Source organism: Pieris brassicae, chromosome 6 (genome assembly GCF_905147105.1).
Source record: "Pieris brassicae chromosome 6, ilPieBrab1.1, whole genome shotgun sequence".
Classification (NCBI taxonomy): Eukaryota; Metazoa; Arthropoda; class Insecta; order Lepidoptera; family Pieridae; genus Pieris; species Pieris brassicae.
The window spans coordinates 18507095-18532702 of NC_059670.1; the positions used below are offsets into that span (position 1 = coordinate 18507095).

Sequence of the window (25608 nt, forward strand, 5' to 3'; positions counted from 1 at the left end):
GTACATTGTGTTATTAATAAATAATTGTTGAGTTTGTTACATTCCTATGTCTATGTACAATAAACGACAAAATACAATAACTTTGTACCATTTGTAATAGTCACAGTTAAAGATTAAGATGGGCCCTGGCGTCTACCACGCAACTTCAATAGCGATACCCCTTGATAACAATGGTACTCCATAAATATGACATAAGCGTTGAAAGGGATTTAATTTGGATTTAAGATGACATCATTATACTTCTTCTTAGGGAGTACTAATCTAGTACACAATAATAAATAACAAACAGAAAAACTAAAGTTATAATACAATGGAACTATAATATAAAACAGTTTATTAAATACTTGGACTTCGTATCTCTGATGGAAGCAGATTCCATAGCTGGCAAGTTCACAAAAGAAAACGTCAAGTGCTTAATCATTTCATTTCATTCATCCACGTATTGAAAATAGTAACTAAGATTTTAATTAAATATATTAAGATCAATGTATTTTAATACTTAATGGCCCGAAACATAGTCATAAAGGTCACGCGCTCACAACCTTGTCTTTCTTGCCTATCGCTTCTGCTTCCTTAACATTATCGGGAAGGGAGTTATCTGATATATCAGGGGCCAAAAGTGTTACAAACGCAGCAAAAAGGGCGACTGATCCAAAGACGAAAGATGGCAAACCACTCCAGTAGACCAGCTGAAAGAAAAAATAAATGTTAACAAAATCATATCTAAAACCTGTTCCATTGCCCTAGTCCCATGATATTTTTGCTGATACGTGCGTAATAGGAACCCAGACACAGGTATCTTTACTTTAAATAGTCTCCAAATACAAAAGAAATAATGAATGTCCTAAAACAATAAACAGACAATTATTTTTATAATATTTAGGCGAGATGTGGCAAAACCGAAGAGAATGTGATATTGAGTGATATAAATAACAATGAAGTGTATATAATTAACAATATTGTTTCAACAAAGGAACAATAAGGCAGTTTTGTTAAAATCGAGCGGCTTTGTGCAAATGAGTGGCGTCAATATGACAATTCAATCGACTCTAAACATTATGAATTAGTAACTATGTTACCTTTATGTGGTCCTTTCGCTGACCATAGCTGAAAAGCACCCGAAACGTCAAGTTATTTAAATATATAAAAGTTTTATGTATCTTCTTTTTTTGTATTAGGATTGTTATTCAAAATATCTATCGTTCATAATATATGTGTTGGATTTTTATAAATCGTAATGCGTTACCTAAAATTTGATAAATAAATTATTTAATTTATATCTTACCAGCAATGGAGTCTGTTGAGCTAGTATAGATCCAACTCTTCCTAGAGATGAACACAGAGCATGCATGGAGTTTCTAGTGTATGTAGGAAATAGTTCTGAGGTATACAAATATGTAATGGCAAAGTAGAAAGACGACATCAGTTTGCCAATCATGTAGAAGGTTATGGACAGCCACTGTATGTCTGAAAGTAAAAATATCACAAAAATGTGACACGTAATCACTGAATTAGGACAGAAGGCACAGACCTTTCACCATTTGCATTAGTATTTTTTCAACATTATTATTTTAATGAAGCGAATCCAAAAGCTTCTTAAAGACTTCTAAAGAAACCAAAAAAATCACCATAAAAATCTTAAAAACATTATCTATCCAAATTGTTATTTAAATCTTTAAAAAAATTGTGGAAAAAAGGTAGTATTACTTACCTTGCGGCACAAAAGGCTGTGCGAGACACATAACAGCGCCAAGAGCAAAGCAAATTATCAACGGTTTCTTTCGTTTAAATCGCAGCAAAATGTTCGTAATGATCAACAAGCCCGGAACATCAACCAATTGTGTCAGACCAAAGTTCACATATTTATTTCCCTGTAGCGATACAGAGTTCAAAACCATTCCGTAGTTCACGAAGGTAGATGTCATCCACCAAATAACGCAAACAAAGAATCTTGTTCTCAATTTCCTAGACTTTAATGTGCTCGCTAAAATCTTTTTTAAATTTTTATTTTCTTCTTTCTCATAACTTAAATTATCAAGCATGTTTTGATCAAGTTTTATATTATTTTTTGCTGCAATTTTTTCTACAATTGCAGTTGCCTCTTCCTTTCGTCCTTTTGATAGATGCCATCTAGGGCTTTCGTCGAGGAAGAAGATGTAGAGGATGAACAGAAGAGCAGGCGTGTAAAGGGCCCGTAGAAGCCAACGCCAATCTTGAATGAGCCAGGAAAATACTGCAAGGAGCACGCCGCCGACTATATACCCATAACTCACCAACATGTTGAAGACTAGACGCTTGTTCGAAGAGACGATTTCTAGCGCTGATAGAAAGAGTGTTTAGCAAGCTACGTCAATAAATAAAGTAAATATGTAAAGTAATTTGTTATTTTCCATATTCATTCATTGCATTCATATTATTTATTAGAAAAATATATATTGGATTTACGATCGAATTAAAAATTTCCGTATTTAGTTTGTATCCATAATTTTGTGTGGACAGTACTAAAATAAACTTACTTAATACGAACATAGGCGAGCACATATCCCCTATGAGAGCTTCCATAAACTCCATGGCAACGAATAACCAGTACCAATTGGAGAAACTTCTTAATACGCCAAAAACACCACCTAAGACTCCCGTCATTATGGCAATATTTTTTCGCCCGAACCTGGTACGTATAATATCAAAACATAAATAAGGCATTTGAAGTCCCACAACCACAAGTTAATATTAAATCAAGGAGTTGTCGAAGGAAAACGTAAAAAATATTCATTATAGGAAAACTGAAAGTTTTTTTCTCAAAGTAAGATAATGTATATGTTAGCAAGACATTATATATATGGCAAAAGAAAAATATATATTTTAAGCCAGTGGCGCTAAAATCCGGTCTAGGCCTCAGATTTCTGTATGTTTCCTGATAATTTGTGTTTTGTAATAGGCAAGTTAGTGATCAGCCTTCTACGCCTGACACGCTGGCAACTATTACTAATAGTCACGCTGTTTTCTCACGATGTCCTTCACTTTTCCTTCACAGTCACTAGGCCAATACTGCTATGTGTATATTGTACTTAATATACCTTTTAATAATGGTAATTTGAAGGTTTACAATTAGTATAAATGACTCTGTGGTTTAGAGATTGAATTTTATTTTTATTATCTTAGATTAAGATGAAAACTTTAAACGACTTACTTATCAGAAAGAGGTCCAACGATGAGCAGACCAATCATATAACCTACGTTATGCGCTGTCCCCACCATAGTTCGTTTCCAATCCTCACAGGCGAGGTCAAACTATAAGAAAGGCATCGAGTACAATATATATAAATACAACAATCACAGCCCTATATAAAATTAAAATAAAGCTTTTGAAAATCAAAGACCTATGTACTTAATTTCCGAAAAATGATGTGTTAAAATAGATTTCTACAGCTCTAATAAGATCTTTATAGGTTTAGTTTTTCTACACGAATTCTATTCACACTTTTGTTTAGCTTCATACGCCAAGCGCTGTTCAATTGATTCATATAAAAATGTGTTATGACTCTCAATTTTCTCACTCACTTTTTGATTTCACTTATTTACACATTTACAGGTTAGGATAAAGGAATTAAAGTTATACTTTAAACAATAAGGCGTATTTAAAGTTTAAAATAGAGTTTTAGTTTATTAAGAAAAAGCTTAAAAGTATAACGAGCTTTTGATGTAGCTTAGTATCTAATGCACATGTTGTATCATCTGAAATCCTAATGAAATATATTTGGTTGAAGTTGATCCACTAATGAATTTTACTCTTTGAACAGTAATTTATTAAACAGATATTTATAATAATGTTTTTTATAACCGCATGACTTTGCTACACCTGGTTCATATATGTTGGACAATGCCTTGTCAATCCGACTTCTCATTACACGGTTGCTTTGTATATCCTACACACATGGCAAAATATCTAAGCATTCCCTTTCGTTTCATTGTCGTTATAGCCCGACCACATTATTCATTATTACTTATCCTGCCATGCAATGTTATACTACTATTATAGATAAGTAATATCACAACTAATAAAGATATGAATACTATGACAACTCACTTGAGCCACGAAACTGTCAGGGTCCTGATAAACCCAGTGGCTGCAACTTTGTGACACATTCTTGCCACATATCTCCGGCGTTTCGCTGAAATTCTGCGAGTCTATACATCTAGAACAAATTAAAACTCTTTAATAGACTTTTTGGTTTAATCTGAAGAGAAATTAAGTGCCATAATAGTGTAAGAATAGATTTAAAAAATAATTATGATTATTTTATATTAACACGGCAGAGTTACAATATTTTTATGTATCAGGGAGCGTTGGTCGCTATTTTAACATAAGTTGAATTAAAAAAAAGTTTAAACATCAAATCCTTAACTACTAATTAACATAATATTGTAATTATAAATAAATATTTCTCATCATTATATCTCCTTCTATCAAAGACATATTAACGCCTACGCGTAAGAAAATACGATATAATATCATCTATTTCGCGGCTATTATAATATATTATCTACACTGGATAAATTCTCCAGTAGTGCAACAACAATATCTGAAGCCAACAGAACGTGTTGGCTTCAGATATTGCATTTGCTTATTTTTTATAAAACAAATCAAACACAAGGTTCACCTGAAGTTAAGTAACATACACACTGCCAAAAGGCAAGTTCCTGCCTGTTGAAAACCAGTACCCTCCGTTTTGTTTGATTCTTCATATTACATCATTTAGACGTCGTTATGCATATCTGTTATTACCTCACGATCCTTTAAATATTTATCCTTGTAAAAAAATATTACTCATTGTGCACAGTACGTATAAAAATCGCGTCACTTTCGTTTAATATTTCCTGAATAATAATATTTTAATAAATTATTTTTACTTTTATCTTGCTTTGCATTTTACGGACCGCAACGGGTACCAGTCCACAAAGGTCGCGATCCTGTACCCCTATTTATCATGTTCCGATGTTAGATTTATAATTACTAATAATGCAATAAGAATCTTATTTCAATGATCAGAATTTTTATCCCTTCCAAAGAATTAAATAAAAATTTGTAAATAAACAAACTATTAATTAATAGAGTTATGTAATCATATTCCTGAATCAATCGATTAAATGAATTATTATTAGATTAACGATATTTTAGATATGTTATATTATATTTCATGAAAAGCAGTGTTCGTCTCATAAGCTGTGCACCAATCTGTCTATGTGTGCATTCAATACACGACATGCCTCAGACAGAAAATGTCGGCGTATCTTAGGCACAGAAGGATCACCAACTTGTCACCTATACAATCACGATATAGATACAGAAATGTAAGATCCAAATCGAGATGGTGGTACCGCCACTGATTTGAATTGAAACAAAATTGTATTATAAATATGTTATTAAGACATTTGTTTAAATTTTCTTTTTATTAATTTGTAATTATTTTTATTATTACTATGTAGGTTAAGAAAATTGTAAATATTGAATTTCATTGTTATAATTCCTAACAAAAATATACTTTAGCCATTGTTTTATACATAAAACTTCATTTTTCATTGTATACATAACCTCGAACGTTATTCAATATTTTTATTCTATTTTACAAATAATTTATTCACGTCATTGTTAGAAAATTGGGACATCCAACATAATAAATATAACGATGAATTTTTATTTTATTTTACAAATAATTTATTCACGTTATTGTTAGAACATTGGGACATCCAACAAAATAATTAAATAACAATGTATCCAGTATTCTCAAAATTGTTCACAATTACAAAATGGCTTAACTTTTACGAAAAATACCATAATAGAAAAATAAGCAACTGCATAAACTATATAATATAATTATTCTCAATAAGTTCCTGGTAAAGTTTCTTAAAAAGATCCTGATTGGAGTACGCAAAACTCTACTAAGAAATAATCATCAGAAAACACGTCTGCCTGGAGTGTTTCGTAATTTTCATTGTTGTGTGTTTACTAGTAAGTGTATCTTTAAACAAAATATTGCTTAACTCACTTTCTCACTTATTTAATTAAACTAATTACTGAATAATATTTGTCTAAGTCTAATAATTACATGCATCAAATATTGTTAGTTTATTTATGTATAATATAATATCCAATACTTAAGAGCATAGAAATGTCTAAGAGTTTTGGCCTCTGTTCCTAAGTTATCGATCGCGTTTCCAGCCGTTGCTGTAGTTGTTGAACCTTCTTATTGGAAGGACATTTTGTCTATAGAATTGTCATACCGATTTTTTTACAATAACTTCCTTTACTCTCAGTGTACATATGGAAAACGTACATATATATTAACCAATACTGGTAATGCAATCAATGACAACTTAACTTATACTTTGACATCAATCATTAATCGGTTGCAGTCGGGATCAACAAAATAACTTTCACTCTGGAACACTTTTTAGATTTTCGAAGAAATCTATTTTTTTAAATCCAAAATGTGTGAAATTTCGCGAAAAAAAACTAAATAAAAACTTAATCCTCATTAAGAGCGTAATAAACAAAATTATGGTAAGTAGGAAGATGTTGGTTACAAGTCAGGCTTGGGTAGTTCGTGCCTTGTGACCTGGTGGGAAGTCCTGTATAATTTTAAAAAGTGTAGTGCTGAGAGGTTTCACAACATGATCCAAGACTGTACCTTGATATTGACCTTTGGCAGAAGTTTTCACTCCTTTTTCACAAAAATGTAGTTGTGTGACTCCTTGATAAGACACTCCCCTCCACACCATCACTGACGCAGAATGATGACCACGTTGTACCTTTCCGACCAAATGTTGACCACCAAAATTTGTTCATCGGTAAAGGGGATATTTCTGTGCTGTATATCTGTGTATAGCGACAGAAAGCGTTTTGATGGATCCACTTTCATTAATTGTAAAGATTGATTGAGGGAATGTCCTGTATATCGACGATAATACTAAACTCGAGTTTTTCGACTTGCTTTGTAATACGCGACATAGTCCTATCTTATTATATCTTCATTTCTCATGATTAGATTTTTTGCTTCCTAATGGGGTTCCAACTAATTCTGGCTTTAGCAGCATTAACAGTATTGTAGTTCTAACAGCACGCGGCTGCCCCAATCGAAAGCAGTCCTGTCAAAAAGGCACTGCTTTTTAACAGACGAAATGTTGCTGTATCTGTTGATAGTACGATATACGAACATACGACTGATACCAAGCTTTTGAAGTGTCTGGAATATGACCAACGGCTCCATACCCAGTTTGTGCAAGGCGATCACTGCGATCCTATTTTCTTTAACACTCCATTCCATATTGTAATTTGATGATGAATACGAAAAATGTTTCGTATTCATCATCATGCAAAATCGAAAGCAGTTTTTAAAACAATATAGTTCAAAATAATTAAAAAGTTGAAAAAAAGAAATGTTACAGTATTTGTGGCCAGACTAATTATAGTAAATTTATTGATACAAAATAAACTTCTTTCGATCCATTGAATAATTAGACAATGTTAACTATATGAAAAAGTTTTGTCACTAATTAATGTTTTTTAAAAAACCTATTTAAACCTACTTAAATTTTATAATACCTATTAAAATTGTATCACATCTTAGAATTATATTTACGATGTGTATCACGTTAATCGATCCTGATTTTAATAATGAGTTTTGATACAATAACCAAGATTCGACTTTAGATATATTAAAAGGACAACTATCTTAAGTTTCCTAGATACATGACGTTATCTATTTTAGGAGGCCATAATGCTAGATAACCATTGATAATTAATACTGCTTTAGAGCAGCGGCCGAATAAGATACTCCAATAGAAGATATTTTTAAACGTCAAAAAATTTTGTCTAAAATGTTTCTATAAATTATAGTCATATTTATTCTGGACGATTTTCAGTGGAATGTTCCAGAACCAGAACTCGAGGCTGATCTTCTTCGCCCTAGAGTTGAGACCGATCAAGTAAACCCTAGAGGCAGAAGTTCAGAGATGAAGAGCAGCACTGAAGATATTCGTTCTAAATAACTGGTCTTAACGATGTTTGTTCTAAATAAATAGTATTAACAAACATAGTATTATGTAAAATCCATGTTTAATAACAGCAAATAATTCCCGTCAAAAGCAACATTTAGATAAAACTACATGTTTACGTACTTTCCTTGTACGACTACGAGTTACGACTGAATGTACTAGTTTTCTTGCAATTTAGGAAGGTATATTAAAATTATATCAATATATACTGTATAGATAGATAATTATGCAAAGTCATGTCACATTCCTCGTAAAGGTTTTAAGTAACAGAAACAGGTACTAAGGTCACCCATGGTACAGATACCGGCAAATTTCTTGAGCATTAAACAAGGGAGTGGGGGAAAGTTTGCGTCAACTGATTTACCAATCACGCGATCGAAACGTCACTCACTCGCCGCCGCGCACCACCGCCCTCCGCCTGCAGGCAAGGACATTTGTTCAAGATGTTTGCCGGTATCTGTACATTGGTACAGAATGTGTGCAGTTTAAATTGTATTTAATTACCTCAACCATGAAAGTAAATCGTGGTCAACACTTAGTAGTAGTAACACACCATTCAAATTAGTAAACACGCTTAATATTTAAAATTAACATTATATTGCATCTTGTACGGTTCCCGGTTACTAGCTATAACTCTCTGTTTAAATCAGAACGTAAAATGAATATATACGTTTATATTTTTTATGCATTTTTAGTTACATTAAATATATCTCTTTCCTGGTAAATTGTGTTATAATCTGAAGATATGCGATACATACCTGTAAGTTACTGCTTCCGTGACAAAAATATATTGATTGCAATGAATCGAATTGGCCAGATGCGCTATAAAAATAAGTGCGATCTTCTCTAAATGATATCGTTGGTAGATGCTGAACTTCTCCAATACAGTGTCAAGCCCCACAGGCTTCTCACTCACTGATATACTCATTGTAAAAACTAATGGTTTTATTACGATTTCACGCTTATTTTTTCCTCACAATTACCATAATTGTTTCCACAACTCAAAATTCAATTCAAAATATTGTTGTGATATTATTAAATTTTTACAAACGTTATGAACGTTTGAGAGTGAAATACATACTGAATGGCATTGAATTGGTATACTATGTAGCATACAATAGATCATGCGCTGGCGCTTGTGAGACTAACTCAGTTGATTCGGTTAATTATGTATTAATAAATTTTAGATTTATTTCTACTAATAAATTTATAATGCAATTGTAATTTATATACAAAATTTAATTTCCTTAAATGAACGTTTATTGCACTTGCACATTTTGCTTCCGCTTTTCTTTTGCCGGAAATTATTCCGTCCACATATTATTGAAGGCAAGATGCGAATAGATACGAACAGTTTCGAACTGTAGATTGTTTTAGACGTGCGCTCCCCTAAGGATAAGTTCCCTAACTGTGTTTATACTTGCCATTGCTTGTCACGATTACATTAGGACTTTTCTTAGCTACCTGACTGTTCAAAGGCTTCTTATTTATTTATTATTACATCATTTACAATGAAACAAATACATTATTATTTATTAAAGTACATTAATACTACATAGGTAAAACTAATAAATGACTAGGTAAATATGCCACATTCTTTTGAAGATTTAGGAAAGGTTGCGTGATCATACCCAGAATAGCAATTATTCCTGGATGAATGAGATTCGTTCGCGGATTAAACTCCGTCAGCAAGTCATAGTGATACTGATCCTGGCGTTTTTGTTTGTAAGTTCGGTATAGTTCTTTCAATATCCGTCGTAGTGATGTCGCTTTCTTGAGATCGCTCTGTACAAACACTATTTAAATCGAGATCGCTGTTGATGTTCAAAGTCACAGAGTAAGTGGCCAAGACCTTACTGACGGAGGCAAGATCGAGAACAAAGTTCAGCCAGCAGAATTCGGGAAGCACACATCATTCGAAGCAAAGCGACGCGATATCTCTACAGAGGGTAAGGTCCTCTTGACATGAGCAAGAAACGTTCGTCTTAAAAAGTGTCACAAATGTTATCAAACTTCTTTAGTGATTTGTTTTATATGTCTCGCTGTATCTAGTAGGTTGTTGCTATGTTTTACAAAAAAAAACAGAAGAAGAAGAAAGAAGCTTGTTATGGTCACAAAGAGGAAAATTAAAAATTTAATATTGTAAAGCCGAGTTTACATGGTTAAACGCGCTAATATTTCGTTGTTCGAATTGAAATGTTATACACACAGAACTTAACTTAGTATATACAGATTTTAAGCATATCCACGTGGGAATTTTAACATTTAATATTTTAAAAAATCCTAATTTTGCGAGTACAAAGTTGTTAACTACGTTTACTACGTTATTTAGGTTTGAAAATGTTTTATAGACTAATGACGCATTAATTAACATATAATTTAAATAAATGAAATGTTAATTTTAGTCCGTGAATTATATAATAATTTAAAAACCGTACAATTGCCCTCAAATGTCAGCTGTTTAAATATCTGGATTATTTCGTTGTAATGTAATTTGTTGTAGGTAAAAATGAATTTTATTTTGTAATGTAATTTTTCAGAAATACTATTAAAAAAACGTACAATTTGCCTTTCACTTACGCGAAAATGTGTGTGTGACTGTTCTGTAATACGATATAACAACAAAGCTGATAGAACATTTTAACTGTAGCTATATCGACTGAAATGGACCAAACACATATGAGTCAAAGTATACTAACTTTATTTGGTTTACACGTAAATATTCTTTTGATTAAGTTTTATGAAAACCACGGTATATACTTTTGTTGTACGAGTTGAAATATTATTTAATTATTTTTAAAGCTGGTAAACTTAATACTAATAAGTAATTTAAAACTCAAGTATTAGGTGAACTGAACAGTTTGTAGGCTAACATAGACAAAATCTATTTTTTTACAATTTGATTTGATTACTTAATATACTTCGTGCGTGAGCGAACCAACAATTATAGCGGTCATAAAGTTTTGCAATACTATATTTATAGTACACCTGAAATTAGGCCTCAGTTTCGGCACCATATTTATGTCCACCAAGCCTTCCCTTGAGGTTTCAGAACAAAAAAGTCGGTGGAGGCCAAAACTGGAGAATAACGATGGATGTGGAAGCAGTTTTCATTGATGTATAAATCTGCGAATTACGTCAATCGTGAGCCCACTGTATAGAAAAATAAGATATATAGAGGCCATGTTACTACGGATGTTCAATAAAAAGAATAATGAGTATGACACAATTATCGTTAGATAAATGTTATTTTATTTTTTCGAGGTAACCACTTTTCAGACTAATGCACTTTGAATGTCTTTCTTTAAAGCTAAAATTATTATAATAAAATCTTCCTGATTCTCTTAAACAATCGATCTCAAACCACTTATGGCCACTTTCACCGCATATGGGGATATGGGCATGATCCAACTATTCAAAGCTTTTATCTTGGTGAAACAAAACAATTTTAGGGATCTTGCCCGCTGTTGCTTACATATTTCCTAGCGCAATTTTTTTATATGTCCTGTCTACAAAGTCCCCGTAATAATAGTTCAATGAAAAAGGTATACATTACCACCCCATAGCTATTTCAAAAAAAATGTTTATTATCTTACCGGCGGATGTAGTCGCCTTAAATTTCTACGCAATTGTAGGTGACGGTCTATAATCTATATCAAGGACTGTTTATTTAATCGAATGGCGAAGCCAGGATTCGTCCATTGCTATGGATTTTGGGCACTCACAGAACTGTCACAATTTTCATACCCAAATAATATTATAAAAAGGCTACAACCTTTTTAACTCTGGGCCTCAGACATCTGTATCTGTTTCATGATTATTTGTTAATCTATTCGGTAAGTAGAGCCTGACGCACGCCGTCGACTTTTTGGGTCTACCGCAAGCCGGTTTCCTCACGATGTTTTCCTTCATCGTCCGTGCGAATGTTAAATGCGCACGTAAGAAGAAAGTCCATTGATGCACAGCCGGGGATCGAACCTACGACCTCAGAGATGAGAGTCGCACGCTGAAGACACTTGGCCAACACTGTAAAAGTAATAAATTTTATTTGCTTTAGATTTTTTTTTACTTTGTTTCAGTATTTATGGCTAGACTAGGTATATAGCCTATAACACACAAATAACATGACTTTCGTTTGGTAAAATAATCTTCGATATCGGTTCAGTTGATCCAGAGATTACCTTCAAAACTTTAATGCCTACTTACCTTATAATAATAGTATAACGATCTAATATTAGGTCCTTACATATGAAATTGGCGTTTTGTATGGGAGGAACAAAAAGTTGAATATTTTTAAATATAATATATTTAATTAATCAAAGTATGAACCATTGATTTCTATGCACTTTTGCCATCTCATATGTAGTTCATTGATCCCTTTACTAAAAAAAACAGTCGGACGGGAATCAATAAAATCTGTGAGGACGATTTGGACTGCCCCATCAGAGTTAAATTTTTTCCCCTGCAAGAAGTTGTCCAAATTTCGAAAAAAATGGTAATCTGTTGGAGCAAGGTCCGGGGAGTACGGAGGATGACTCTTAGACATTCCAATTAAAGCTCTTCTAATTTGCTAGCCGTCTGTTGTGCAGTGTGTAGTCTAGCGTTGTCGTGAAGTAGCAGTGGCGTGGAGCGATTGACCAGCCTAGGTTGTTTAGCCGCTAGCTTTTCCATCATGGTTTGCAATTGCTGACAATAGACATCAGCCGTAATAGTCTGGCCAGTTTTGAGAAAACTGCAATGAACAATACTAGTCCACCAAACACGCTTACAAGTAAGTTTTTTGGGGTTAATTTTCGCTTGGGGCAGGATTTGGCTGTACAAATTTGAATTTGAAATTCCTAACAAATGAGGAGGTATTTGTCAAAGTGGCCAGTACGACAAAACGCCAATTTCATATGTAAGGACCTAATATTATAAAGACTATAGACTAACACTCTTTACGGGTTGAGTTTAATTTTTATATTTGTTTCTAAAAAAATCTGTAAATAATTTCATCATCATGAAATGAATATTAGATAAAAAAAACACGATACAGGTAACTACTTTTCCTTTCCTTAAATAAATCTCAAACATTCTCTTATTTAATATTTAGTTTAATTACTCGTTGATCCAACGGGTGTTTCCTTGCCTTAACTATGAATATTTAATGAAAATAAATATTATTTAAAAAAAAAGTGTTTATCGACACATAGTGACTCTACGTATCTGTCAATCGCTGATAATTGTTTCAAACAACTGACAGTTATGTAAAATTGTGGTTAAGTTTTTATACATTTATTTTGAACTTCTTTTTTATTTTTTATATACTTTGTGAACTTTCTCACAATATCAAACACAAATAAAAATTAGGAAAATTGTTCCATACCTTCAAGCGTGATGCGATGACCTAGGGAAATAGAGATTCATTTTACATAAGATTTTTATAGTCATAAATGCTTTCAATAAATTTTATTGGTGTATATATTTCGATAATGTCTTATATTATAAATACAAACACTATACATGCTAAGTCCAATAACAACCTCAGGTGTATTATTCATTATCATTAGAGATAATTTAAATCATAACTCATGTACGAATGTTACCTTACGTGAAAATTTTCAATGATACAACGCAATGTAAATTTTAATTCGCGTTTATATGAATTCAATTAGTTTTATTAGTTCTTTATGGTGATTCTGTATAAGTCAATAGTTACATTAAGTTGCGACCCGAATAGGTTTTGTATTATTATATTACTATTTTTGAAAGAATAGAATACGGTTTAGGAACCGAAATCGTTTTTTAAAAACAGACGGAACTTGGAGGATTACAACTAGATGATTGTAATGAGAGTTTCCGCGAGAACAGTTAGTATTTTACCATGCTTTAATTATTTTATAAACAAAAATATGTTTGCATTTTTGCTTTTTTGATAAGTTCAGTATTTAATTGGTGTTTTTTCTAGCATTTTTACATTAATTTTATCTCTCATTTACAAGATTTTTTACAAAGACATTGAGCTTTAATGATGGCACTTAGAGGTTGTCCTATTTTATCATTATAAACTAAGTACATGAGATTTTTTAACAAAAACACGTGAGTTTGATACGAGACAATAGCATTTAACATAACTTAATAACTAAGAAATAATAATTTGACAAATTAGAATCTCGTCATAAATTAGAAGATTTCTGAGAAGAAACGTAGCTCGGAAAGTGTCGCAAAATACTTAGTGCAGCAATGTGCTATTTTAATAGAATAGATAATAAAGTGTTACTATGAGTAATCTGTGTACATGTGCAAAAATCCCACAGTCAGTATACGGCAGTCTAAATCAGTTACGTGACATAAAACGGCCATATTTATTAGTCAAATCGACGATGATGTAGCGTAATTAATGTCTTTGCATATGTAATTCTTATACTATTTGAAGTTAAATGTAGTTGAGGAATGATTTTGATCAAAAGATAATAAATGTGAATTCGGGTAATTTAAGAATGAATTAACACGTAAAACATGACATTTGTTTACGTGTTAACTGTCATGGTACGTCATAGGGACTGGTGCGCCGCCATCTTGCTCAGGCAGGCTTGCAGGAGAGTTTTAGCGAGTTGAAATTATTAATGCTTTATACATTTTACAGCCTTAACATTATAAATAACATTTTTTTAGTTAAACAGTCTCTAAAAATCAATTTGAAATGGTTTTAAAATTGACAATTACAAAATCAGATTCGGCAATACAAAAAAACCCACAAATATTGTGAAAATTTATTAGTAAAATATCAAAACTATTACGCATTCATCAATGTGCACTGTGGCATTAATTACTATAATATAAGTGAACAGCGTTTAATTTCTTAATAAATTAATTCGTTTATGCTACTATACATATGTTACAACTTTTATTTAGGCGATTAAAAAGAGTGGTGGAGAGTTTATTACCAGTTCTTCTCTTCCGTTCTACGCCTTTCATTTGATAACTGGCAGTAAATGTAAAATTAGAAGCATTTAATGTATTTTTTTTGACGTTCATAAGTGTACATTGTGTTATTAATAAATAATTGTTGAGTTTGTTACATTCCTATGTCTATGTACAATAAACGACAAAATACAATAACTTTGTACCATTTGTAATAGTCACAGTTAAAGATTAAGATGGGCCCTGGCGTCTACCACGCCCTAGCGATACCCCTTGATAACAATGGTACTCCATAAATATGACATAAGCGTTGAAAGGGATTTAATTTGGATTTAAGATGACATCATTATACTTCTTCTTAGGGAGTACTAATCTAGTACACAATAATAAATAACAAACAGAAAAACTAAAGTTATAATACAATGGAACTATAATATAAAACAGTTTATTAAATACTTGGACTTCGTATCTCTGATGGAAGCAGATTCCATAGCTGGCAAGTTCACAAAAGAAAACGTCAAGTGCTTAATCATTTCATTTCATTCATCCACGTATTGAAAATAGTAACTAAGATTTTAATTAAATATATTAAGATCAATGTATTTTAATACTTAATGGCCCATAAACATAGTCATAAAGGTCACGCGCTCACAACCTTGTCTTTCTTGCCTATCGCTTCTGCTTCCTTAACATTATCGGGAAGGGAGTCATCTGATATATCAGGGACCAAAAATGTTACAAACGCAGCAAAAAGGGCGACTGATCCAAAGACGAAAGCTGGCAAACCACTCCAGTAGACCAGCTGAAAGAAAAATTAATTTTAACAAAATCGTATCTAAAACCTGTTCCATTGTCCTAGTCCCATGATATTTTTGCTGATACGTGCGTAATAGGCGACACAACCTGTGTCAGGGTTCCTACACTGAGCTTCTAATATCTATTTAATTAAATTCTAAACATTGTTCAAGTGCGCATGTGCAATAGTTATTCATTTGACTCGTTCGGTTGTTTACGAATTGTTACGAATTGACTCGACCATCTCCCCGAAGTGGGATGGTCGAGTCGGAGTAGGGAAGTCGTTATTATAAAAGAGGTTGTGACACACGTGCACGGAATATTCCTTTGTACAAGTTTGAAGTTGTATAGTTCACGTAAAATCAGTGAAGTAAATTATAGTGAATTAAGTCATCATTGAAGTGTTCAATTTCCTATCCTAAGAACTAGATCAACTACCGCTAACACAGGTATCTTTACTTTAAATAGTCTCCAAATATAAAAGAAATAATGAATATCCTAAAACAATAAACAGACAATTATTTTTATAATATTTAGGGGAGATGTGGCCAAACCGAAGAGAACGTGATTATGTGTGATATTGAGTGATATAAATAACAATGAAGTGTATATAATTAACAATATTGTTTCAACAAAGGAAAAATAAGGCATTTTTGTTAAAATCGAGCAGCTTTGTGCAAACGAGTGGCATCAATATGACAATTCAATCGACTCTAAACATTATGAATTAGTAACTATGTTAACTTTATGTGGTCCTTTCGCTGACCATAGCTGAAAAGCACTCGAAACGTCAAGTTATTTAAATATATAAAAGTTTTATGTATCTTCTTTTTTCGTATTAGGACTGTTATTCAAAATATCTATCGTTCATAATATATGTGTTGGATTTTTATAAATCGTAATGCGTTACCTAAAATTTGATAAATAAATTATCTAATTTATATCTTACCAGCAATGGAGTCTGTTGAGCTAGTATAGATCCAACTCTTCCTAGAGATGAACACAGAGCATGCATGGAGTTTCTAGTGTATGTAGGAAATAGTTCTGAGGTATACAAATATGTAATGGCAAAGTAGAAAGACGACATCAGTTTGCCAATCATGTAGAAGGTTATGGACAGCCACTGTATGTCTGAAAGTAAAAAAAATATCACAAAAATGTGACACGTAATCACTGAAATGGGACAGAAGGCACAGACCTTTTACCATTTGCATTAGTAATTGCCTGAATTCGGACGGAAGGTTTGCATTAATATTTTTTCTACATTATTATTTTAATGAAGCAAATCCAAAAGCTTCTTTAAGACTTCTAAAAAAACCAATAAAATCACCATAAAAATCTTAAAAACATTATCTATCCAAATTGTTATTTAAATCTTTAAAAAAATTGTGGAAAAAAGGTAGTATTACTTACCTTGCGGCACAAAAGGCTGTGCGAGACACATAACAGCGCCAAGAGCAAAGCAAATTATCAACGGTTTCTTTCGTTTAAATCGCAGCAAAATGTTCGTAACGATCAACAAGCCCGGAACATCAACCAATTGTGTCAGACCAAAGTTCACATATTTATTTCCCTGTAGCGATACAGAGTTCAAAACCATTCCGTAGTTCACGAAGGTAGATGTCATCCACCAAATAACGCATACAAAGAATCTTGTTCTCAATTTCCTAGACTTTAATGTGCTCGCTAAAATATTTTTTAAATTTGTATTTTCTTCTTTTTCATAGCTTAAATTATCAAGCATGTTTTTGTCAAGTTTTGTCTTATTTTTTGCTGCAATTTTTTCTACAATTGCAGTTGCCTCTTCCTTTCGTCCTTTTGATAGATACCATCTAGGGCTTTCGTCGAGGAAGAAGATGTAGAGGATGAACAGAAGAGCAGGCGTGTAAAGGGCCCGTAGAAGCCAACGCCAATCTTGAATGAGCCAGGAAAATACTGCAAGGAGCACGCCGCCGACTATATACCCATAACTCACCAACATGTTGAAGACTAGACGCTTGTTAGAAGGGACGATTTCTAGCGCTGAAAGAAAGAGTCGTGTTTAGCAAGCTACGTCAATAAATAAAGTAATTTGTTATTTTCCATATATTCATTCATTGCATTCATATTATTTGTTAGTAAAATACATATTTGATTTACGATTAATGAAAAGTTTCCTTATTTGGTTTATTTCCATAATTTTTGGTGTGGACAGTACTAAAATAAACTTACTTAATACGAACATGGGCGAGCAGATATCCCCTATGAGAGCTTCCATAAACTCCATGGCAACGAAGAGCCAGTACCAATTGGAGAAACTCCTCAATATGCCAAAAACACCACCTAAGACTCCCGTCATTATGGCAATATTTTTTCGCCCGAACCTGGTACGTATAATATCAAAACATAAATATGGCGTTTGAAGTCCCACAACCCCAAGTTAATATTAAATCAAGGAGTTGGCGAAGGAAAACGTAAAAAATATTCATTATAGGAAAACTGAATATTTTTATACTCAATGTGAGATAATGTATATGTCGGAATTGGCTCAGACATCAGAAGTAAAGCACGAAATACAATTTTATTAATAATTTAATCAATAAAAATAATAGCAGTGAGGGAGAAAAATGCGTGCCGATACTTTTTTTTTGGTTTTTGAATGGAATCTCGCTGTTGGCCTTAAGGCCCTTTACAGCTCAGCTCGGGCTGTTTTGGCGGGCATAACTGAGCCAGAATGGCGATTTATCCCGCGGGTAGCGCAATGGCGTCTCCTGTAAGACTCAAACCTCGGATTGGTGTGAGCGAAGTGCGAAGTAAAGGTCCTCGTCTTCCCCGGTGAAGGCGGTTTTTTACCCTAATCTGTGTTTGACTGTTTTTATTATTATTGGCCGCGCGGGCGCCTTTTAATTTGTTGTTAGCTACGGTAATTAGATCGTCCGGATCCGTTAATGTATGCCGAGGCCTCCTACGAGCCTTATTTGTCGGGAAGGGGATGGGGTAGTAATTTGACTTGCCGATACAGCAGCGATTCGGGTTTTTATAACGTAGCGTAACATAACGTGACGTAGTGGGGTGATGACGTCAGGTGCACGTGCCGCTAGCGCTCGATATCGTTGTCTTTTTTGTACCAACTACCTACTGCCGCCATTTTTATGTTAGCAAGCCATTATATATATGGCAAAAGAAGGTACATCAAAATATTTTTTTTTAACCAGTGTTGTCAAAATCCTTAAAGTCTGGGCCTCAGATTTCGGTATGTTTCCTGATTATTTGTGTTTTGTAGGCAAGTTAATTATCAGCCTTCTACGCCTGACACGCTGGCAACTATTACTAAATGTCACGCTGTTTCCTCACGATGTCCTTCACCGTAAGGGCGAGTGTTAAACGCACATAGACAGAAAATGTCATTAGTGCAATCACTAGGCCAATACTGCTATGTGTATATTGTACTTAACATACCTTTTTTTAATATGGTAATTTGAAGGTTTACAGTTTTGAATTGAATTTTATTTTTATTATCTTAGATTAAGATGAAAACTTTAAACGACTTACTTATCAGAAAGAGGTCCAACGATGAGCAGACCAATCATATAACCTACGTTATGCGCTGTCCCCACCATAGTTCGTTTCCAATCCTCACAGGCGAGGTCAAACTATAACAAAGGCATCGAGTACAATATATATAAATACAACAATCGCAGCCCTATATAAAATTAAAATAAAGCTTCTGAAAATCAAAGACCTATGTATTTTATTTCCGAAAAATGATGTGTTAATATAGATTTCTACAGCTCTAAGAAGATCTTTATAGGTTTAGTTTTTCTACACGAATTCTATTCACACTTTTGTTTAGCTTCATACGCCTAGCGCTGTTCAATTGATTCATATAAAAATGTGTTATGACTCTCAATTTTCTCACTCACTTTTTGATTTCACTTATTTACACATTTACAGGTTAGGATAAAGGAATTAAAGTTATACTTTAAACAATAAGGCGTATTTAAAGTTTAAAATAGAGTTTTAGTTTATTAAGAAAAAGCTTAAAAGTATAACGAGCTTTGGATGTAGCTTAGTATCTAATGCACATGTTGTATCATCTGAAATCCTAATGAAATATATTTGGTTGAAGTTGATCCACTAATGAATTCTCTTTGAACAGTAATTTATTAAACAGATATTTATAATAATGTTTTTTATAACCGCATGACTTTGCTACACCTGGTGCAGATATGTTGGACAATGCCTAGTCAATCCGACTTCTCATTACACGGTTGCTTTGTATATCCTACACACATGGCAAAATATCTAAGCATTCCCTTTCGTTTCCTTGTCGTTATAGCCCACCCACATTATTCATTATTACTTATCCTGCCATGCCATGTTATACTACTATTATAGATAAGTAATATCACAACTAATAAAGATATGAATACTATGACAACTCACTTGAGCCACGAAACTGTCAGGGTCCTGATAAACCCAGTGGCTGCAACTTTGTGACACATTCTTGCCACATATCTCCGGTGTTTCGCTGAAATTCTGCGAGTCTACACATCTAGAACAAATTAAAACTCTTTAATAGACTTTTTGGTTTAATCTGAAGAGAAATTAAGTGACATAATAGTGTAAGAATAGATTTAAAAATTAATTTTGATTATTTTATATTAACACGGAAGAGTTACAATATTTTTTATGTATCAGGGAGCGTTGGTCGCTATTTTAACATAAGTTGAATTAAAAAAAAGTTTAAACATCAAATCCTTAACTACTAATTAACATAATATTGTAATTTTAAATAAATATTTCTCATCATTATATCTCCTTCTATCAAAGACATATTAATGCCTACGCATAAGAAAATACGATATAATATCATCTATTTGGCGGTTATTATAATAAATTATCTACACTAAATAAATTATCCAGTAGTGCAACAACAATATCTGAAGCCAACAGAACCTGTTGGCTTCAGATATTACATTTGCTTATTTTTTATAAAACAAATCAAACAGAAGGTTCACCTGAAGTTAAGTAACATACACACTGCCAAAAGGCAAGTTCCTGCCTGTTGAGAACCAGTTTCCGTTTTGTTTGATTCTTCATATTTCATCATTTAGACGATCCAACTACGTTATGCATACCTGTTATTACCTCACGATCCTTTAAATATTTATCCTTGTAAAAAAATATTACTCATTGCGCACAGTACGTATAAAAATCGCGTCACTTTCCTTTAATATTTTCTGAATAATAATATTTTAATAAATTATTTTTACTTTTATCTTGCTTTGCATTTTACGGACCGCAACGGGTACCAGTCCACAAAGGTTGCGATCCTGTACCCCTATTTATCATGTTCCGATGTTAGATTTATAATTACTAATAATGCAATAAGAATCTTATTTCAATGATCAGAATTTTTATCCCTTCCAAAGAATTAAATAAAAATTTGTAATTAAACAAACTATTAATTAATAGAGTTATGTAATCATATTCCTGAATCAATCGATTAAATGAATTATTATTAGATTAACGATATTTTAGATATGTTATATTATATTCCATGAAAAGCAGTGTTCGTCTCATAAGCTGTGCACCAATCTGTCTATGTGTGCATTCAATACATGACATGCCTCAGACAGAAAATGTCGGCGTATGTTAGGCACAGAAGGATCACCAACTTGTCACCTATACAATCACGATATAGATACAGAAATGTATGGTCCAAATCGAGATGGTGATGTGTTAGAATTATTTCTTAGTAATTTGACTTTTTAAATCGATATGATTATAAAAATTGTTATTGTTACGTAGAAAAGAAATGTCTTTAGACATAGATATTATAACAGAAAACTGCTTAGTAATGATACCTAAATGGTACAAATGCCTAATAGCGAAAAGGTCACTTTGAACTCTTCCTGCGGTTATCTTCGCTAGTTTAAAAGCAATTATACAATTGTTCATTAAACACAGTTTACATAAACAGAATGAAAATACTATTCATAACCTTGACTTATACGCGTGTAATCTTTTGAAAGATAAATGTTCCAATAACAGTGTAATGTTAACGGAAACAAAATTGTATTATAAATATGTTATGAAGTCATTTGTTTATTATTTTTATTAATTTGTAAATTTTTTATTGTTTATACTGTATTTGATTGTAATAATTCCTAATTAAAATATTCATTGGTCATTGATTTATAAATAAAACTTCATTATTAATTGTATATATAACCTAGAACTTTTTAATCATTCAATATTTTAATTCTATTTTACAAATAATTTTTTCACCTCATTTTTAGAGTATTGGGACATCCAACAAAATAAATATAATGATGAATAATTTAATTATATCCAATATTCTAAAAATGGTTCACAATTACAAAATGACTTAACTTTTACGAAAAATACAATGATAGAAAAATAAACAACTGCATAAACTACATTAATTATACTTAATAAGATACTGGTGAAGTTTCTTAAAAAGAACCTTATTGGAATACGCAAAAGACTGCTAAGAAATAATCATCAGAAAACACGTCTCCCTGGGGTGTTTCGTAATTTAGATTGTTGTATGTTGACTAATAACTAGTTAGTATATATTTGAACAAATACTGCTTAACACACTTATTTAATTTAACTAATTACTAATTAACATTTGTCTAAGTCTAATATTACTATTAACATGCATTAAATGTTGTTTAGTTTATTTATGTTTATTATAATATGTAATACTTAAGAGCATAGATATGTCTATGAGTTTTGACCTCTGTAATAGATTGTGTTTCCAACCAGTAGCCGTTCAACATTCTTTGTTGGAAGGACACGTTGTCTATGGATTTGTTGACCAATTTTTTTTAAATATTTTCATTCACTCTCAGTGTACATATAAAAAACATACATATATATAAACTAATACTGGTAATGAAATCAATGAACAATTAACTTATACTATGTCACTTTGACATCAATCATTAATCCGTTGCAGTCGCCATCAACAAAACTACTTTCACTATTTAGATTATCGAAGAAATCTTTTTTTTTTTAATCCAATATTTGTGAAATTTCGCAAAAACAGGCAAAACGCAAAACTAAATAGAAACTTAAACCTTATTAAGAGCGTAATAAACAAAATTATAAGTAGGAAGATGTTGATTTCGAGCCAGGCTTAGGTAGTTTGTGCCTGGTGACCAGGTGCAGAGAACTAAAAAAAGTCTACGGTATATTTTTAAAAAGTGTATCTAAAACTGTATATTGATACACTTTGACTGAAGTTTTTACTCCTTTAAAAAAAAATGTAGTTGTGTCAGACCATTACTGACGCAGAATGATGACCACGTTGTATCTTTACGACCACTTGAGCAGCTTCTTTAGAACTGTGAGCGTACACTAGCGTACATAGCGACAGAAAGCGTTTTGATCGATCTATTTTCTGTAATAGTAAAGATTGATTTATGGCATGTCCTTTATATCGACGATAAACACCGAGCTTCAGGACTTGTTTGGTAATACGCGACAGAGTCCTAGCGGGAATCATAATTTCTCACGATAAGATTTTTTGCTTCCGACTAATTCTGGCTTTAGCAGCATTATCAGCCTTTGTAGTTCTAATGGCACGCGGCTGCCCTGCTCCGATCTTCTCTGATTTTTGACAGGCGAAATATTGCTGTATCTGCTGATAGGACCATACAGGAACATACGGCTGATACCAAGCTTTTAAAGTGTCTGAAATATGACCAACGGCTCCATACCCAGTTTGTGCAAGGCGATCACTGCGATCCTATTTTCTTTAACACCCCATTACATATTGTAATTTGATGCTGAATACGAAAAATGTTTCGTATTCATCATCATACGAATGAAGTTTTTAAAACAATATACGTGTTCCAAGTTAAAAATAATTAAGAAGTAGAAAAAAATAAAAGATTTTATGTAACAGTATTTGTGGCCAGACTAATAATAGTAATTGATACGAAATAAACTTTTTTTGATTCATTGAATAATTAGACAATGTTAATTATTTTTACAAAAGCTTTATGATAAGACTCTGTTGCTAATTAAGGTATTTTATAAAACCTATTAAAATTTTATCACATCTTAGAATTGTATTTACGGTGTGTATCACGTTAATCGATCCTGATTTTAATAATGACTTTTTATACTATAACCAAGATTGCGAATTTAGATATAATAAAAGGACAACTATCTTAAGTACATTGACATTTAATACATTTTAAATGTCAAACAATGTTGACTAAAATGTTTCTATAAATTATAGTCATATTTGTTCTAGACGATTTTTAGTGGAAGGTACCAGAACTCGGGGCTGATCTTCCTCTTTAAATGCCAGAGGCTTAAGTCAGGTGATGAAAGTTCTGCGGCACTACTAACACGATCTTCAGAAATGAAGAGCGTCACTGAAGATGTTTGTTCTAAATAAATGGTGTTGTTAACAAACCTAGTACCATGTAAACTCCACGTTTAATAAAAGCAAATCATTCCCGTCAAAAGCAACATTTAGATAAAACTACACGTATACATGTAGATAGCTTCCTTTATAGTAATAATTATCTATAACGACTGAATGTACTAGTTTTCATGCAATTTAGGAAGGTATATTAAAATTATATCAATATATACACTGTATAGATCGGTAATTATGCGAAGTTATGTCACATTCCTTGTTTAAGGTTTTAAGTAACAGAAATAGGTACTAAAGTCACCCATAGTACAGATACCGGCAAACTTCTTGAGCATTAAACAAGGGAGTGGGGGAAAGGTTGCGTCAACTGATTTACCAATCACGCGATCGAAACGTCACTCACCCGCCGCCGCGCACCACCGCCCTCCGCCTGCAGGCAAGGACATTTGTTCAAGATGTTTGCCGGTATCTGTACCAATGAATGTGTGCAGTGTAAATTGTACTTAATTACCTCAACCACGAAAGTAAATCGTGCCCAACACTTAGTTAATTATTCTCCATTCAAATCAGTAAACACGCTTACTGATTAAAATTAACATTATATTGTATCTTGCACGGTCCCCAGTGACTAGCTATAACTCACTGTTAATATCAGAACGTAAATTGAATATTGGTAACGATAAATACTTTTTTTCACTTTATACGTTTATATATTTTACGCATTTTTAGTTACAATAAATATATATATTTGCTGGTAAATTGTTTTATATTTTAAGGATATGCTATACATACCTGTATGGCACTGCTTCCGTGACAAAAATAAATTGATTGCAATAAATCGAATTGGTCAGAAGTGCTATAAAAATAAGTGCGATCTTCTCTAAATGATATCGTTGGTAGATACTGAACTTCTCCAATACAGTGTCAAGCTCCACAGGTTTCTCACTCACTGACACACTCATTGTAAAAACTTCTGATGGTTTTTTACGATTTCACACTTATTTTTTCCTCACAAGTATCATAATTGTCTCCACAACTCGAAATTCAATTCAAAATATTGTCACGATAGTATTAAATTTTTACAAACGTTATGAAGGTTTGAAAGTGAAATACATACTGAATGGCATTGAATTGGTATACTAAGTAGCATACAATAGATCGTGCGCGGGCGCTTGTGAGACTCAACTCGGTTGACTCGGTTAATTGTGTATTAATTGATTTTAGATTTATTTCCACTAATGAATTTATAATGAAACTGTAATTTAAGTACAAATGAGGTTGTTGTTTTTCTTTTAAAAGATCAGGTAACAGCTGTGGAAAAATTATAAGAACCAAAGAGGATCAGTATTAACTATACTAATAGTTTAAACAGGAAAGATTCAAATAACATATTACGAGCGTTGTCTTTTATTTTTATGCTATTGTTTTTAGGTAACATAACTAGTTTTAAA

General features: G+C 32.5%; 2 protein-coding genes across 3 annotated transcripts; both read right to left on the bottom strand.

Annotated features, from left to right (window-relative positions):
- Nucleotides 1-288: 288 nt before the first annotated feature.
- LOC123711041 (solute carrier family 22 member 1-like) lies at nucleotides 289-9100 on the bottom strand. 2 transcript variants are annotated; one of them, XM_045663435.1, is made up of 7 exons: nucleotides 8814-9100; nucleotides 4088-4196; nucleotides 3191-3291; nucleotides 2517-2668; nucleotides 1712-2320; nucleotides 1286-1467; nucleotides 289-689 (listed from the first exon to the last, which is right to left on the bottom strand). In XM_045663435.1, the coding sequence occupies exons 1-7, from the start codon at nucleotides 8981-8983 to the stop codon at nucleotides 528-530; spliced, it is 1485 nt and encodes a 494-aa protein (XP_045519391.1). In that variant the 5' UTR covers nucleotides 8984-9100; the 3' UTR covers nucleotides 289-527. The 2 variants fall into 2 exon arrangements, with proteins under 2 accessions (XP_045519391.1, XP_045519392.1); XM_045663436.1 differs by lacking the exon at nucleotides 8814-9100 and adding an exon at nucleotides 4662-4693.
- Nucleotides 9101-15358: 6258 nt separating this feature from the next.
- LOC123711040 (solute carrier family 22 member 1-like) lies at nucleotides 15359-25285 on the bottom strand. Its single transcript, XM_045663433.1, has 7 exons — nucleotides 24950-25285; nucleotides 20179-20287; nucleotides 19285-19385; nucleotides 17965-18116; nucleotides 17167-17775; nucleotides 16703-16884; nucleotides 15359-15760 (listed from the first exon to the last, which is right to left on the bottom strand). The coding sequence occupies exons 1-7, from the start codon at nucleotides 25117-25119 to the stop codon at nucleotides 15599-15601; spliced, it is 1485 nt and encodes a 494-aa protein (XP_045519389.1). The 5' UTR covers nucleotides 25120-25285; the 3' UTR covers nucleotides 15359-15598.
- Between the last annotated feature and the right edge of the window lie 323 nt (nucleotides 25286-25608).